Source organism: Eutrigla gurnardus (assembly GCF_963514095.1).
Source record: "Eutrigla gurnardus genome assembly, chromosome: 23".
Lineage (NCBI taxonomy): Eukaryota > Metazoa > Chordata > Actinopteri > Perciformes > Triglidae > Eutrigla > Eutrigla gurnardus.
The window spans coordinates 13,069,591-13,085,081 of record NC_139934.1 but is presented as its reverse complement, the minus strand read 5'-3'; the positions used below and the strand labels follow the sequence as shown (position 1 = coordinate 13,085,081).

Here is a 15,491-nt window from a genome sequence, read left to right as displayed (position 1 = left end):
CAATACCAGACCACCTCTCATGTTGACATTGATCTTTTTCATCATTTTATTATATATATATTTATAATATGTACAGAAAAAAACATGATCAAACTCAGCGAAGAGACAGCACCAAAGTGAACAAGCCAAACAGAAAAGAAGACAGAAGGTGACTGACAGTTGAGCTCCTGCGGTGCTTTTTATTAACAAACAACACCTAGTGAGTGCCTTTATTAAGCCATTGAACAGCGATGGACGAGTGTGCAAATGACGTGGAAAATACCCCCATTTAAAACCAAACGGACAGAGAAGTGAACTTAAAAGAAGTCAAGTGTTGTTTCATCAGAATCACATTCATAAGCAAAAGCCCCGCCCCGTGTCTGTTTAACCCCGCCCTCATCAGACACCCCGCCCTACCCAGCGTCCCCTCATACGTCCGTGGATGAGACGACACACAATAGTATTCAATGAATACAGTGAAATCAGTAGGATATCAAGACTTGTTGAAACGAAGATTTAAAAAACAAACAAAAAAAAAATCAGTCATCAAACCCAAAACAACCAGTGTAACCATAAATGTGTGTGTGTGTGTGTGTGTGTGTGAGTGTGTGTGAGAGAGATTTGAGTGTTGAGTTTCAGATGATTGCTTGTTTTGCATCTACTCAAGTGAGACTGCCGTGTTGCTAGGATGTCAACATGTGTCCAGAACGCTCAGGAATGTTACACCATGACCGTGCGCTGGTACCACACACACACAAACTAACACACACACACACACACACACACACACACACACACACACACACACACACACAAACAGTTACTCCTGGTTCCTTCCCTCCCCCTGAATGTCATATTCCAGTCCTGCATGGCAAACATTCTTAGTTTGGCCTAACAGGGCAGAAAAACACAAGGCTAAAAATACATCTGGTGAAAACGCTGCCACCATCACACACACATGCACACACACGCTCGCACACACACACACACAACTCATCTCCAAGTGATGCCGTCGACACATCAGTGCGTCACTCCTATCACCCAAATAAGTGACGTTTTCGGACCGAGCATCAATCAGTGATGAGGCTGTTGTTCTCGACGCCATGCGGACTCGTGTATATTCAGGTTTCAGGGGAACCGTGTTGGTGTTGTTGAACCTCACAGGGTTTTCTTGGAGGGAGAACTAGGAGGGTGACCGAAGCCTGGGCGGGACTCCCTCATCTCGGCGGAGGGGCCAGTCAGGGAGGATCTTAAGGAATTCATCAGTGACATAGTTGGCTGGAGGGTGAGAGGTGGGAGTTCATATCCGGTCAGCAAACCAAGACCAGTCAGTCCCTGAACCTCCAGACGACCCCCCCAAACACAACAAGAACTGACTATGGTCTGGATCTCCCCGCTGTAAGACGGACCTCAGATTACAGAAACAAATAAAACAGAGTTCTCAGAAGAACTTCACTAGTATTCTCCAGTTCTTTGTAAAACGGGGTAGAAAAGTTGTGGCTCAGATTGATGAGGGTTTTACTGGAGGCCCCTCTTTAAGGGTGGCGTTCTTCCCCTCACATTCCTCCCAGTTGCCCTGGAAATACAGCTGAGACCCGCTATGAGAAGCAGAGCTGCTCAGAGCTCCAGGCACATAGACAGCCTCACCCCGACACTGATTTCACCGTTACTACGCCAACCGTTTGAGGTCCACGATGCCCGGCCCACGTCCGATCCAAACACAACGTCGGATCCATTCACATAAATCACCTGCTATCTCCAGTTGGCTCCTCTCAAGTAATCACATCATAAAGACAGTCAATTACACTCGAATGACTCTGAAAAACTATGACAGATCATGAATCACAACCTGAACCGGTTTGTCAAGATGTGTTTAGAAGTTTCAAAACGACGGGAGAAGTCTTCGGGTGTCCAACTGCAGACAGGTGTGTTAAATGTGTTGAATATAAAGGCCTCAGCATACTTCAAATGAAGCGTTGTCCAATCCCCTAACAGCGCCCGACACAACAAACATGCAGCCTAGTTGGTCTGAAGTGTACTCAGTAATTAATGGAAAAGACTCATAATGTAAACAGAAGAATTACACAAGATTAGATCTGATTAGGAAGCTGAACGCACAAAAAGGTGTGAACCACGTGACCAAACGGACACATGGCGATGTTTGACAAACAGGAGGATCTCAGGGAAGGAACGGCAGCCGTTTTAAAGGGCCCAACAGACACACCCACGCCACATCTCCACCTCAGCTTCATCTGCAAACAAGCAACGATGGAATGACATCCTAAAACCTAGTCCGTCACAAACTCAACACGAGAGCTTCGGCTACATGTACAACGTGTTTCTAGTAGGAGCATCAATGAGAAAACAGAACAAATAATAATAAAAACCACGACAACAATAAAACAGTCATTGTAAGATCAATGCAGAGTATTGCCAATTGCTTCTGAGTGTGTGCGTCCCCCCCTCACCGTGTTATCTGCCACTGGACTGTAATATTTAGTGTCACTCCAGGAAGCTAAATGTTACAGCATTTTGTCACATTGCTTTCTTTTATATATGAAATGAAGACTAAAAAATAAAAACTTACACCACACATTCCAGTTCTCACGACCCCCACCGCCAACCCAGCTCCGACGCCTATGTGTGGAGTCAACTGTGGTCCTCTTCTCCCCCAGTATTGAGCAGGGAGTTTGGTTAATGCTTCCCTCAAATCTAACTACAGTCTGTCTTTGCATGCCGATGCTTCTCCTGCATGTGATCTCATCATAGGTCTCAAGTTCTAGCGTCAGAGGGAGCAGGAGAATCAAACTGGTGCAGGCTATCGTCTTAGCTGTGTTGCAGCATCCACTTAAATAGAAACATTCCTCACAAAGACACTAGGTTTGCAGACAGGAGTCAAGCAAATTCCTCTATTAGGTAACCAATAACTTACTATTAGCGACCAAGCTAGCTGGCTTGCTAACTTGTGTGGCTATTGGCTATATGTGCCACGCAACTACCTCCGTCATCCGTGTACAGAAGCTTAAAAAGGTGTGTTCAGACAGCGGTGAAACTTGTGTGGGTTTCGTGGTGTTATAATGAATGCATGACATAAAAAAACCCTCCTCCTTCCATCATTATTCTACAGTTTAAGGCCAGTGGCTGGATAGCATAGTTTGAACTGATCAGGGTCTGGGCTGTGGGGAAAATAACAACACGCAAATCCTTTGGCAATGAAAGCACAAATTGGATGCCAAGTGAGATCGGGGATTGCCCGTTTCCCCGCTGCAATTTGATTGGCTATTTGCCAAGTACTGTTGTCATCATTTGCAGGCAGCTGGCAGGAGTTGGTATTTCCTTCAAACCGACAGCGCATACAAATGAAGACTTGAGCAATACGGCACAAGTTGAGGAGGACAGGTACGTGCCCAGTCAGATTATCAGCGGTGTTGAACTGTGTGGGGCAATTTCACGTGAACGACAAAAACGCGAATTCCCTCCGCTTTCGGTCTGAACACACCTGAAGAAAGAGACAGTGGAAGCTGAGGAGGAGGAGGAGGAGGAGGAGGAGGAGGAGGAGGAGGAGGAGGAGGAGGAGGAGGAGGAGGAGGACAGACGGAGGGAGAAGGGCTTTACCTCAATCTTCATCAGTAAAATGGCAATGATGAGTCACTGTTTGGGAACACTTTCTATGTGTGTGTGTGTGTGTGTGTGTGTGTGTGTGTGTGTGTGTGTGTGTGTGTGTGTGTGTGTGTGTGTGTTAAATCATACCAGGGATGAAAAGTTTGGTAAGACCTAAGATGAGATCAGCAAAGACAGACAGCCTGAGGAGAAAAGTGTTTGGCCAAGAGGCTTAAATCTCTTTTAACCTATTCCACTCCACTACAGTGTGTGTGTGTGTGTGTGTGTGTGTGTGTGTGTGTGTGTGTGTGTGTGTGTGTGTGTGTGTGTGTGAGATAAGCTCACTGGTATCTAAACCTAATCTTCCACTGCCCCCATTCCACTCTAAATCAATAGCAATCTCCCCCGTATCCGTTTTCTTTCTGTCGTCTTGGCAGAAAGTAAAAGTGGCCTCTGTGTCTGTTTCTGTCCCTCCCTCACAGGCTGGTCGCTCCCCTCTCTCGCTCCTTTGATGGGTGGCGGGCCTGAATGAACACTCGTAAGATTTCAATCGCTTTCCTGATCTCAACACTCTTACAGTTTACTCCAACCGTCCCCAGATCTCCTGGTCGGAGGCGAGTCAGGGAGCTGGGTGGGTTCCAGGGTGCTATGGAGTGGGGGTGTGGGAGAGGCGGACGTGATGGGTGGGAACACAGAAGGAGAACAAAAGGGGGGGGGGAAATGGTGGAGGTGATGGTCGGCGGTGGTGTCGGCGAGGGGTCGTTTAACAGCAGCCCCCTCCAGACTGCCTGACCGGGGTGCTCTCGATTTTTAGGTTGGGCTTGTCGCCGGCGGCCGTGGCCCCGGGGCCCATGCGCTTCTTGATCTCGGCGGCCATGGTCATGAAAGCCTGCTCTACATTGGTGGCGTTCTTGGCGCTCGTCTCCAGGAAGGGGATGGCCAAAGAGTCGGCGAACTCCTGCCGGGAAAAAAGGAGGACATTTATAGTGAAACATACCAAAGCCTAACAGTGGTTGTAGATATTTTAGTCCCCCGTTGTGCTTATTTATATATATATATATATATTATACATATTATATATTTATATATTATATATATTTCATATATCATTCTGAAGGTTTTTAAAGAGAGGGTTGTTGATATATGATTATACAACATTTTATTAATAGAAACAAGGCAAAATAGATTTTTTTAATGGCTTGTGACGGTATTTTTTATTTATGGAATGATACAAAGAGATATCCGACATGCCCTCTTTAAAAACCTTTGACCTTTCATATTCATGTTCTAGAAATGTATGCACATATTCAATAATAACAATGCCTTATTAGCATCTAAAAACAGGTCCAGAAAGCTTGTAATACAAAGAATGCCGTCTCACTTGCTTGTCCAGTTTGACAGAAACATTTAGGGCGGTACCTGATCGTTGGAAGCTTCAAAGCTTCATTCATAACAAGTTCCAATACTAAATCAACATTTGAATGCAGCTTTTTGTCCATTCATTGTGTTTAAAGTCTGTATTTGTGCGCCTTTGCAGATAAAGACGAGGCAACATTAATATTATCACTTATATACTAATTGTAGAATTAGATTCCAGTGGTGGCTGCATCGGATTGTTTCCCACTTGTGTGATTCACTAATTCCAAAGGTAAACATTTGTTGAAAACAGATGTACTAATTTCCATGTGATTATCTAAAGGAGTTAAACAAGTCATCATTTCTTTACTAATATATAAAAAGGTAGTGTTTTCAGCAGGGTGATCAGTATGACTGTTCATGTACATTATACTGAATTTACCACTAAAGTAAAATAACTGAAATCACCTCGTTCTTGTCTTTATTTACTTCATTGCTCACCAAAGCCATTACTCAAATACAATTCTATTAGAAGTTTTCATTAATGTTGACATGGTCATTAACTGATTAACTGACTGAGAGAACTGTATGAAATGTGCATCCCTTCCTGATGGAGTCCAATAACAAAGGTGTTAAAAAGCAGCCGTACCTTGGCTGTTGTGTAGTCCACTACTTTCTTAGTGGTCAGGTCACACTTGTTGCCCACCAGCAGCTTGTTGACATTTTCGCTGGCGTAGCGGTCGATTTCCTGGAGCCACTGCTTGACGTTGTTATAAGACTCCTGCACAATGACAAGAATGTGAGCAGGAAAAGCATTGGTGGTAACTGGGCTATGACTGGGCAGTGGTATTTACACAGTTAGACACGTGCACAATATATGTAATCCAGTAAGAAGACCTGCCCTAATATATAATAATATAGGCTGCATTTTAGAGTTAATTATAAGGTTTTATTTTGTCCTAATTATGAGCACTGACAGTCTAAGGGGACAGTTTACCATAAAAGCAAAATATTATATACTAATATTTTTCCTCCTTTTTCCTATCCATCAGTCTAGATAGTTTATGTGTCATGACCTGGTTACTCAAGATGATCCACACACGTTGTGAGTAGTCTGATTTAGGATTTTCTTTCTAATGAACTACACCTGCCAACTGAATCACTGCACAGAAGGAAGCATGCAACTGCTAACCCTCTGCTACCTCATAGCACCACTGAGGTAGCTAACGTTACAGCTAAGCCGAGGATTATATCTCACTGTCTCATGAGCACGAGTCCTCGAGGAGATACACTCTTCCTTCTGTAGAGTGATATGGTTGGCAGGCGTAAAAAAAGAAAGAAAATAGTTCCTCCATGAAACTGCTTACAACACCGTCTGCGGATTAGCTTGGAAATGAGTTCATGATTCCTGGACAAAGACATTGCCGTTGATTTTTTCAAATGTATTTTTTGGCACTTTGTCATCCATCCATTATCAATCACTGCTCATCCTGTTTGGGTCACGGGGGGCTGGAGCGGATCCCAACCGTCATCTAGTCTCATTAGATTGGAGAGAAGTCAGACTTCTCTACGGTCCATCTCTCCAACACTCAGCAACTCACACAAAAACTCTATCTAGATTCATAAATAGTAATCCAGGTTAGAGGAAAGATATGTAGTGTTACCTTTAGTTGATTTCTAAAAGCTAAAATCACATTTTAATTAATGTACTGATCATGAATTAGCTCTATGTGTGTCATGGTGGGACCAGAATCCCTTTGGATTGTGTTGAATCAAACAAAAAAAATGTCTTGCAACTGAAATGTTGTGTTTCCATGAAACGCTCACATTAACACGTTTAAACTGGAACACAAAACCTTTCATTTGTACAGAATTAATACTCAAATGAACAAAACAAAAGTATTTGAGGATTCAGTCTGACTCACCTGGTCTGTCACATCGTATACAACTATGATGCCGTGGGCTCCGCGGTAGTAACTGGAGGTGATGGTACGAAACCTCTCCTGACCAGCAGTGTCCCACTGGGAGACACAGAAAATGGGAGACAATATTAGCAATAACACACTATTTATAGGGCTGCAACGATTCATCGAGTTACTCGATTAACTCGATTATGAAAATTCCTCGAGGCAAAACATCTGCCTCGAAGCCTCGTTAAATTCCTATGACGCGCCTATGTGCAGGGATCCGATTGTTCCACACGGACCGTTGTTCAGGAAGCACACCAGCGCGTCATACACGGTCATTCATTCTGAATTTAGTTGGCGCGATGGCGGAAAGTCAGCCTCAGAATGTCCGTAAACGACAGAGAGTATCGGGGCTAAACAACGGTACCCTGCTTGCATGTGAGCGATTTATTTCTGACAACAAAACGAATGCGTAAAGTTGTAACATATGTGACTAGATGTCTCCTCGTCTCCGTGGCGCATTTATCCGTTTTGTTTATGTATATCGATCACTTCTCATCCGCCATCTTGCGAGTGACGTATAGAGTTACGTTTATGCATCGGACGCTCGTATTGGCTCCCGTAGCGGCTTTTACAGCCAATCGGAAAGCCTGATTTACGCTTGGCTGTGAGTTGTTGTGTTTGCCCAAACGGGAGACACGGAGGAGTTCAGAGCAGAGAAAAGAACGGTCAAACAGTTACTGTAGTGATAGAGAAAGCTAAATACATAAATGGCACAGAAGAAGTACACTATATACACACATATTTAGGGCAGGGAGAGGAAAGGGCCATTGCTGGCAAAACAAAACGTAAATTAAATGTTATCCATGTTTTATCCAAGTTGATTTAACTGTATTGTTAAATTCTCACTGGCACTTAATAAATGGGCTTAGTTTTGGAGCCAAATTTTGGAGTTGGAATGAATACCTCTGTTTATTTTTTTTAGAAATGCTTGATCATGAGCCACATCATTTTCATTATGCATTATTTGTTTTGGTTGTTTAAAAACGCAATTTTTTTTTATCCGATTCCTCGATTAATCGATCGATAAAGTGCTAAATTAATCGATTACAAAAAGAATCGATAGCTGCAGCCCTAACTATTTATATGAACAAAAACTGAATAAATTAATTAATAACCCATCCCTCCTCAGAACCCTTGAGACAATCTCAAGATCTCGTGTTTGTCTGATGTGTAAATGCACATGATGGTGAGTTTAACATATTCATTTACAAGCTAATAGAGCACAGCTCTGGTTTAGATGTTTTCATGAGTAACATTTCTTTGTTCCTGCTCGCCGCAACACTCGGCAAGTATTTGAAGACTGGCTTTCATCTGAGAAGTAACTGTTTCATTTAAAGTATTAATGGAGAAGGAAAAAAACAAACTTGTGCTTTGATGTAGTCGGCGGTTGACTGCGAGTCTGCAGGTGAACGCCAGATTCTAACATTATCAGCTCTATTTCTGTGCCTGTGAAGGGCACACTGGATGCTTTTGTAGTCTTTCCTTTGCTCTGAACGCATGGGAGCACGCACATCATCTGACAGCACAAACCTGATTAACACTTGGTTTAGTAAAACATATCAAAGCCAGAGTCCTGCTCTAATAACCGGATGGTGACCTCAGACTTTGTACATCAAAATAAACAACCTGAATAAAGCTTCTTTTAAACCTACAGCCCTGAATGCTCATAACTGGTCCTTCCCGCTGCACAGCACAATGAAACGTGACGTGTAGTCATTGTCAGGGGTTCGGCTCTTATTTCCACTGTTGTCCGCCCTCTTTGGAGGCGAGTTCCTGGAAATAAATCTGAGCGCTGCTTAGGAAGTAATACTTAATCCAAGTGCTCAGGACTTTTTGGGGCTCAAGCACAACGTCTAACCATTTTAGTCTTGCCTCTGCAAGGAACAGGTCAACCAGTACTTTAAAAACATATGCAGGGGGAGCTGCAGTCAACAAAAAGATAGAACCCAGAGCAAAACAGTGCAGCGGGGGAAAAAAGTATACAACTTTTGAGGATCACAATGCAGACAAAAGGAGCAAATCACAAAACATATGGTTTCGCATGTTGGACGTTGGGGCCAACGTATAAGAAAACCAACAACAATATCAGCTTCACTTCTTCCGTTGTTGTCCACTTACATCACTTACTTGCTCATTAAAATAACACAGCTCCAGTTACATGACAATGCATAGTTGGCTTTTTATGACGTAAGTCTGAAATGTACCAGTTTGTAAACACAAAGAATAACCTAGTAACAAAGCCTGACAAGGTCCTTTAGGTGACGGGAAGCTCCAGGTTACTGCATGTTCAATTTCGACAGGGGCAATCAGCTGAATGACTCACCATCACAACAAGACCAGTTACAGTAACTCCATTTATCTGCAGGAGTGTTCAGCTCACGGGTCACTAACCTTTTTGAGACTGAGAGCTACCTGCAGAGTAGAGAGTGGCTACGTGTTTGATATCAGCTTCCTGAATAACATCAATTTGCTTGATTAAGCTTTAAATAATGAATACTGTGCATTTAAAAGGCTACATATAGTAGGAGACTGTGTGTCTATGTTCACTGATTACTGTTATCATAATTCATGTTTTACCAAGTGATCATAGGAAAACACAGATATCTTTCTATCTATATCTATTTTTTAACATGCAAGTATAATGCTTTCTGTTTCATATGATTTAAAAAAAAGTCACACATTGTCTGAAAACATCCAGCTGAAAGCGCTTTGGAGATGCAGTGGGTTTTTTGGGGGGTTTTTTTCAGCCGAGCACAAGGTCGAGTAGGCCTACTTGCTCTGGCTCTCGCTCCGCATGAAGGGAAGCCTTAAGCATGTATGGGAGGGAGGACCCGCTGGTCCATGGGGGTTTTACATGGTATTTGTCCAACCCTCCTCCTCTTTGATTGGACGACTTGGTAGAAAAGTAACATTGATGAACGCAATTCAAAGTTGAGCATTTTAAACTTTCGGCACCCAGATAAAAACACCAAACGTGCAGCGCCTCATCACGCTGGTGAGGTTTGTAGCATAGTGTAAACACTATTCAAAAATACACTGGTCTCAGGAAAAACAAACTCTACCAGTGACCGTCGGCCAGGTGCTCGAGGGCACAGTGTAGTGTGCTTTTCATGTGTGTGTTTGTGTGTTTGTTTGAGCCACTGTATGGATGTCTTTGGGATGACCAAGCCTGTTTCCTTAATTAACACAGGATCCAGTTACAGCTACACACACACACACACACACAGCATGCTTCTCATGTGTTTTGATAACAATGGTTGGATGTAAGCCTGAGCTCAGGTGAGGTTTACAGAGGGTGTTCTGTGTGTGTGTGTGTGTGTGTGTGTGTGTGTGTGTGTGTGTGTGTGTGTGTGTGTGTGTGTGTGTGTGTGTGTGTGTGTGTGGATACTCACGATCTGCAGTTTGATGGTCTTGCCGTCCAGCTCGATGGTGCGGATCTTAAAGTCCACCCCGATGGTGCTGATGTAGCTCTCCGTGTAGGTGTCATCCTGCGGAGAGGGAGAACAGGGCTCAGGCCGACAGCAGGATGAAGAGCAAAGAGCAAAGGCCAGCGGGGACAGAAACCCGTGTTTTAAAGAGTGAGACAGGACTACTTACAGCAAAGCGCAGCAGAAGACAGGACTTTCCGACTCCAGAGTCTCCAATGAGCAGGAGCTTGAACAGATAGTCACTGAAAGAAAAACAATCCAGATTAGAACCTCCCTGTTTTAGTGCCAGTAGCTGTGGTAGAACAGAAGACGGCAAACGCAGACGAAAAGCTGACATTAGTGGTTTTTAAATTACGATTAACTTTATATTTTTTCAGTATGCCATGATACCAAAACTCCTTTTTCCTCCCTCCTCATCCAGCAGCAGAGTAACAACAAGAGATCCACGTCTCCTTGAATCAACTGATCAGCAGTTTTTTCTTGACACGTTTTGGCTCAGAGGAAGAAGACACACCGAGATCTGGTATGCATGCACACAATACTGTTTGTTGCTATGTATTCATCGTTGGTTTTGGCTCTTCTTGCATGAAAGGAAGAGTAAAGTGAGGTCAAGGTGAGGGCTGCTGTAATGCTCACAGTCGTATCCGCGAGCCACCTTCAACCCGGCCTTTCCATGCCGACCTAACATCCCCGGTCGCGGTGCATTGCTACGGGGAAATGCGCTCGCTGGGGAGAGGCTCCTCCCACACAGAACAGCCGGTGTAAAAAGTGTAAATATAGAGAGTTCATCAAGAAACCCAGGCTGCATGTCATAAATCAGAAATACTGGATTATCCATGAAGAATGAGAATCATGGGAGTTTTCCTTTGTATCCGGCAGATAATAGTTGTAGCATGACATGACTTAATTTGCCAACATCACACGTCCGGCGATGTGACTACAACGCATGCGCACATCACGATGTTGATGCCGAAACAATTAATCATGCAGCCTTACACTGTGTTAAAAAATTTACCTCAGGTAGGGATGCACTAATCCGACTTTTCATATCCTCAATCCAGATTCTGAATCCTCAACTAAAGGGGTCTGCTTATTCCAGTTACCAATCTGATTCTCTTTTAGTCTTAAATCTGCAGACATTATGGTGTAGACCTCACTGGAATCATTTTATGTAAGGAAACATGATGGGAGTCCTTGATCCTTCTATTATGAATCAAGATCTAGATCATGTGTCTGCCAATACAGAGTCTCAACCCAATACTGCGTCTACCTAAATGTTAATTAAATACATGTATGTATCACTATCAAATAACAGCTATTTTTTCACAGGCACCGCAATCTAAATACTGATGGGTTCAAAACAAGTACATTTCTAATCTTCAATGTGATGGTTGATATGATATGATTGAAAGTGAAACTGAGAGGATATGACTCATGAAACCGCTGATGAGCTGATCATTTTACTAGAGAAGACGTTTGACTGTGAGGGTTGCTGAAACTACAAGTACAGGCACACTAACGGCTGCAGAGAGCTCTCAACCAGACATCAGCCAAGTTTGATTTTGTTCCGTCATCAAGTCACTCACATAATTAAAATTAATTAGTGACGGCTGATACAATCTGCCGCCGGTGAAATTTATCATTTCAACCAGTGAAAACGAAGGTCAGTGCAGCAAAGAGTACAGAAAGTAAGGACTGGATGTTAATCTGCCTTATTTTTGCAATTACAGATGAATTGAAATATGCCCCAATCAACCCCAATATAAATAATTCAGATTGACATTGGCGTTAACTTTTGTGTGGGATACATATTTTGTGTTTTAACAAAAAAAACGTTTACTTAAAAGGTCCCCTTTATAGTATTTTCTGAAGCTGTCAACCGCATCTCAGTTGTTGAGGTTGAAAGCTCCAGAAAAAACTAGTGAGAGGACCTTGAGTATTAAATTTAGTCCAACTACTTTGCAGATCAATAATAAATGGCCAGGCAGTAATCCGGCAAAGAAATGGGAGGGTTAAAAGGGACCAAATACACATCGTACCCTGGGCCCCTCCAGCAGGTTAATCCAGCCCTGGAATTAGGACCGGGTATCATGGACACACCCATACCTGACCTGCAGCACTGATACCTAAACAATACTTTTAAAAAACTTTTCTAAATGTTTATGTTTTACTGTTGGGGTGTGAAATTCGCTCTGACTACTAGCAAGTTCTCCCATAATCACCCTCCACTTCACCACCCTCCACTTCACCCAATCACTGTGAGGAAAACAACATCACATGAATTTGACACACAGCACAGACAGCTGTAGAGAATTGCCCAATGCCACTGCTATTCTTGTGTCATAGGAAACTGAGACCTGTATCACAGCCCGACACTGATACAACTGGTGGTGTCTCACAAACAGCACTGTTGCAATCAGCCCAGTTCACCTTTCGACATGGTTGCAGCTTGTGTTGATGTGCACTGATGCTGAGGGCCACCAGGACTGGTTGATCAGTTATCATTCATTGCAACAAGTAATCCAAAGACCATGTTATGTGTATAGCATTATATATATATATAACTGAGTAATATGTAAAAGGCAGCTAAATTGATCCTGCCTGTGAATGTTTTCTCAAAAATTTTAAAAAATAAACAAATTAACATATAATACAGCAACAGAAAGGGTTGCCAGGTTACCACTGGCAACCATTTTGATAAATTAGCAACAAATTCTAGTCCATAGGTTTCCATCAGTGGCATCAACACATAAATAAATAGAGACAGCAACGGCACTGCTGTCACAGTCAGAACCAGACAGTGCTCCACGTGCGTTGGTGTGTTTGCTCAGGCATCTGTTTTACAGACAATGATGAAGCAAATGAAGCCGTCACACTGGAGTTTCAGCCTGGCTAATTATTTTGAAAGTTAAAGTTGAGTCCAGCATAAAGTAACAAATAAAATTGTCTGGAATTGGAAAAATTATCATTTAAATCTAGAACTGATAAAAGATTACATAAATACGATTAGGAATCTGACCGGAGATTTGAAGCCAGCTTTCAAGGACAGATTTTGGTCAGCACCAAAAAGTAAATAAGCAGGGCAATACTGTCATAAACACACTGTTGCAGGCTGTCAAAGATGTATCATTGGGCAAGACGCACCTCATTACTTAATTGGTCTGTATGAAACACCAAACACTACTTAAGAAGACAGTTTTCACTCTCTGATCAGACATCACTTGATCATCTATCACCGTTATAAGGTTATACTAAACTCTCATGTGGAGACAACATTACACACTGATGCATTCAATAAAGATGGCTTATGTACAATATATATTTAGCGATGTAAGACACATTTGCAACACAAAAAAATGTTAATGCGTTTGGAATAAATGTTTTTTATAACAACCCATCAAGTCAGTGTTAATAATATGTTAATAATTGGATTGTTATACAGATCATCTGCAGCTTTTTGACGAGATTTGAGGTCAAACGAGCCATTAAAAATACAAAGCAAGGGTCAGGTTGGAGTTTAAACACTGATCAAATTGATTTTGTTTACAACCCGATAACCCAAAAGATGGTATTGATAGATTCTCATGACTACCCTATAGAGCATTAGTAAACTATATGTTTAAACAATATTAACCCAATAGTTAACACCTTGTGCCTTACTAGAAAGTAGGACCATATCTTTGGAGATGGAGAACCTGCTCCCTATCAGGTGCACCACTGTGTATTGGTGGGCGATATTAAGGCATATCTAACCAGCCACAAAGTTATACAGCGTGTGTAAACATGTAGAGAAATAAAGGTTGTCTGCTAAGGGTGTGGAGGTGTTGGCTAAGCTAATTACACGGGGCTCCTTCGTTAGTCAAAGGGAACCTTCTGCTGTCGGCTCCGGGACAGCCGCTGCTTCAGCACCGAGGCAGATTCATTTCAGGGCTGCAGGTCCGGTGTCAGGCGCCGGCTACCTGCTGCCATATCATCGGGCGTTAGCCTCGACGCGCTAGGCTGCGGAGAGAGGCTTTTACGTGCGAAATTAACACCCATAGCAGGTACGACAGCATTCAAGATCGCCACGTTTTTAATTCGGCATCAACTGAATAGTTAGAACGACCAATGGTAGTTAAATACATGGAAAGAATAACAACACGACACGTCGACTCTGCTAGCCTTGTAGTTAAAAGGAAGCAGTGTCTACAGGCTGAAAGGAGCAAAGTAGAAAGCTGTGTGTAGCATGTATGGCGATTTGAGAGTCACGTTACCAGACGTCTGAATTACGTACATTTAAGTTGTCGTTGTGCTCGTGTCCACAAACACAACGAACTTAAACGTATAATTAAATTAGGGGGCAACAATAAGCTAACGTTTAACGGCTGTTTATCGGGGCTACTGGTCAACCTGTTCGTTACTTGACGTAACGTTACTGTCCAGCTAGATTCTCGATTAAACTACGTTCACTCTGAACGTTTTCACTCTGGTTTCGCACACCGGGGTTTCCGCTTATTTAGCCCCGTGAAAAAGGGTCGCGTGCCACCACCGACACGGCGAGGCACGAGCTAACTGTCAGCTGACGTTTAAAGGAAACACGCTCGCGAGAAACATTAAAAGAAGCCGTCCGCGCCCTGTTCACGCGAGCCAGCTAGCTAATGTTTGACAATGCGTGTATCGACAGAACAATTAGCCTGCATTATTTATATAAGGGTACACCACAAACAACATAACATGATTATTATTTCTAACTGAACGCGAGAGCGGCCGTGTTACAGCGGAGCGGGTTAAATGTAACTCACTATTCGGGATTCATGGTTTCGCTCTGGATGTTTTTCTGTCGGCGACTCGGCTCTTCCTTCCTACTCCGGCAGAAAAGATGACTTGTAGGTCCGGCTATCCGAGGCACTTAGATGGCTGTAAATACCGGCTTCGTTGCTGTCCCGTAGTCGTTCCGCTGTGTTCGGCCTTTATCGTTTCATATATCCTCGGTTCTAGCGGACATATCCCTGTTTCCTCGGGCTAGGCTGCTGTTTTTTACTCCTATTTTTCTGCCTTTCTGTGTCCGTTGCTTGCTAAAGGCTCAAGATGGCTGCGCAGGTGCGGTAGTGACGTGAGGTGACGTGTCGCTACTCAGAAACCAGGACGAACCGAGAATCAGAGTGGTGCTGGGATTTGT

At 43.1% G+C, this 15,491-nt stretch overlaps 2 protein-coding genes across 3 annotated transcripts in view; one reads left to right on the top strand and one right to left on the bottom strand.

Moving 5' to 3' along the window:
* ecsit (ECSIT signaling integrator) overlaps positions 1–15,491 on the top strand; it is a 380,907-nt gene that overhangs the window by 218,135 nt on the left and 147,281 nt on the right. The window lies entirely within an intron of this gene.
* On the bottom strand, positions 23–15,421 carry rab1ba (zRAB1B, member RAS oncogene family a). The gene is made up of 6 exons (XM_084003152.1): positions 15,115–15,421; positions 10,503–10,575; positions 10,298–10,393; positions 6,861–6,956; positions 5,585–5,716; positions 23–4,537 (listed from the first exon to the last, which is right to left on the bottom strand). The coding sequence occupies exons 1-6, from the start codon at positions 15,126–15,128 to the stop codon at positions 4,343–4,345; spliced, it is 606 nt and encodes a 201-aa protein (XP_083859278.1). The 5' UTR covers positions 15,129–15,421; the 3' UTR covers positions 23–4,342.

What these genes read in the sequence shown, in the direction of transcription:
- rab1ba (XM_084003152.1), bottom strand. An exon ending in AGACCATCAAACTGCAGATC is followed by an intron (nt 6,957 to 10,297) that starts GTGAGTATCCAC and finishes TGTGTCTCCCAG; the next exon opens with TGGGACACTGCTGGTCAGGA. An exon ending in TATACGATGTGACAGACCAG is followed by an intron (nt 5,717 to 6,860) that starts GTGAGTCAGACT and finishes GTCATTGTGCAG; the next exon opens with GAGTCTTATAACAACGTCAA.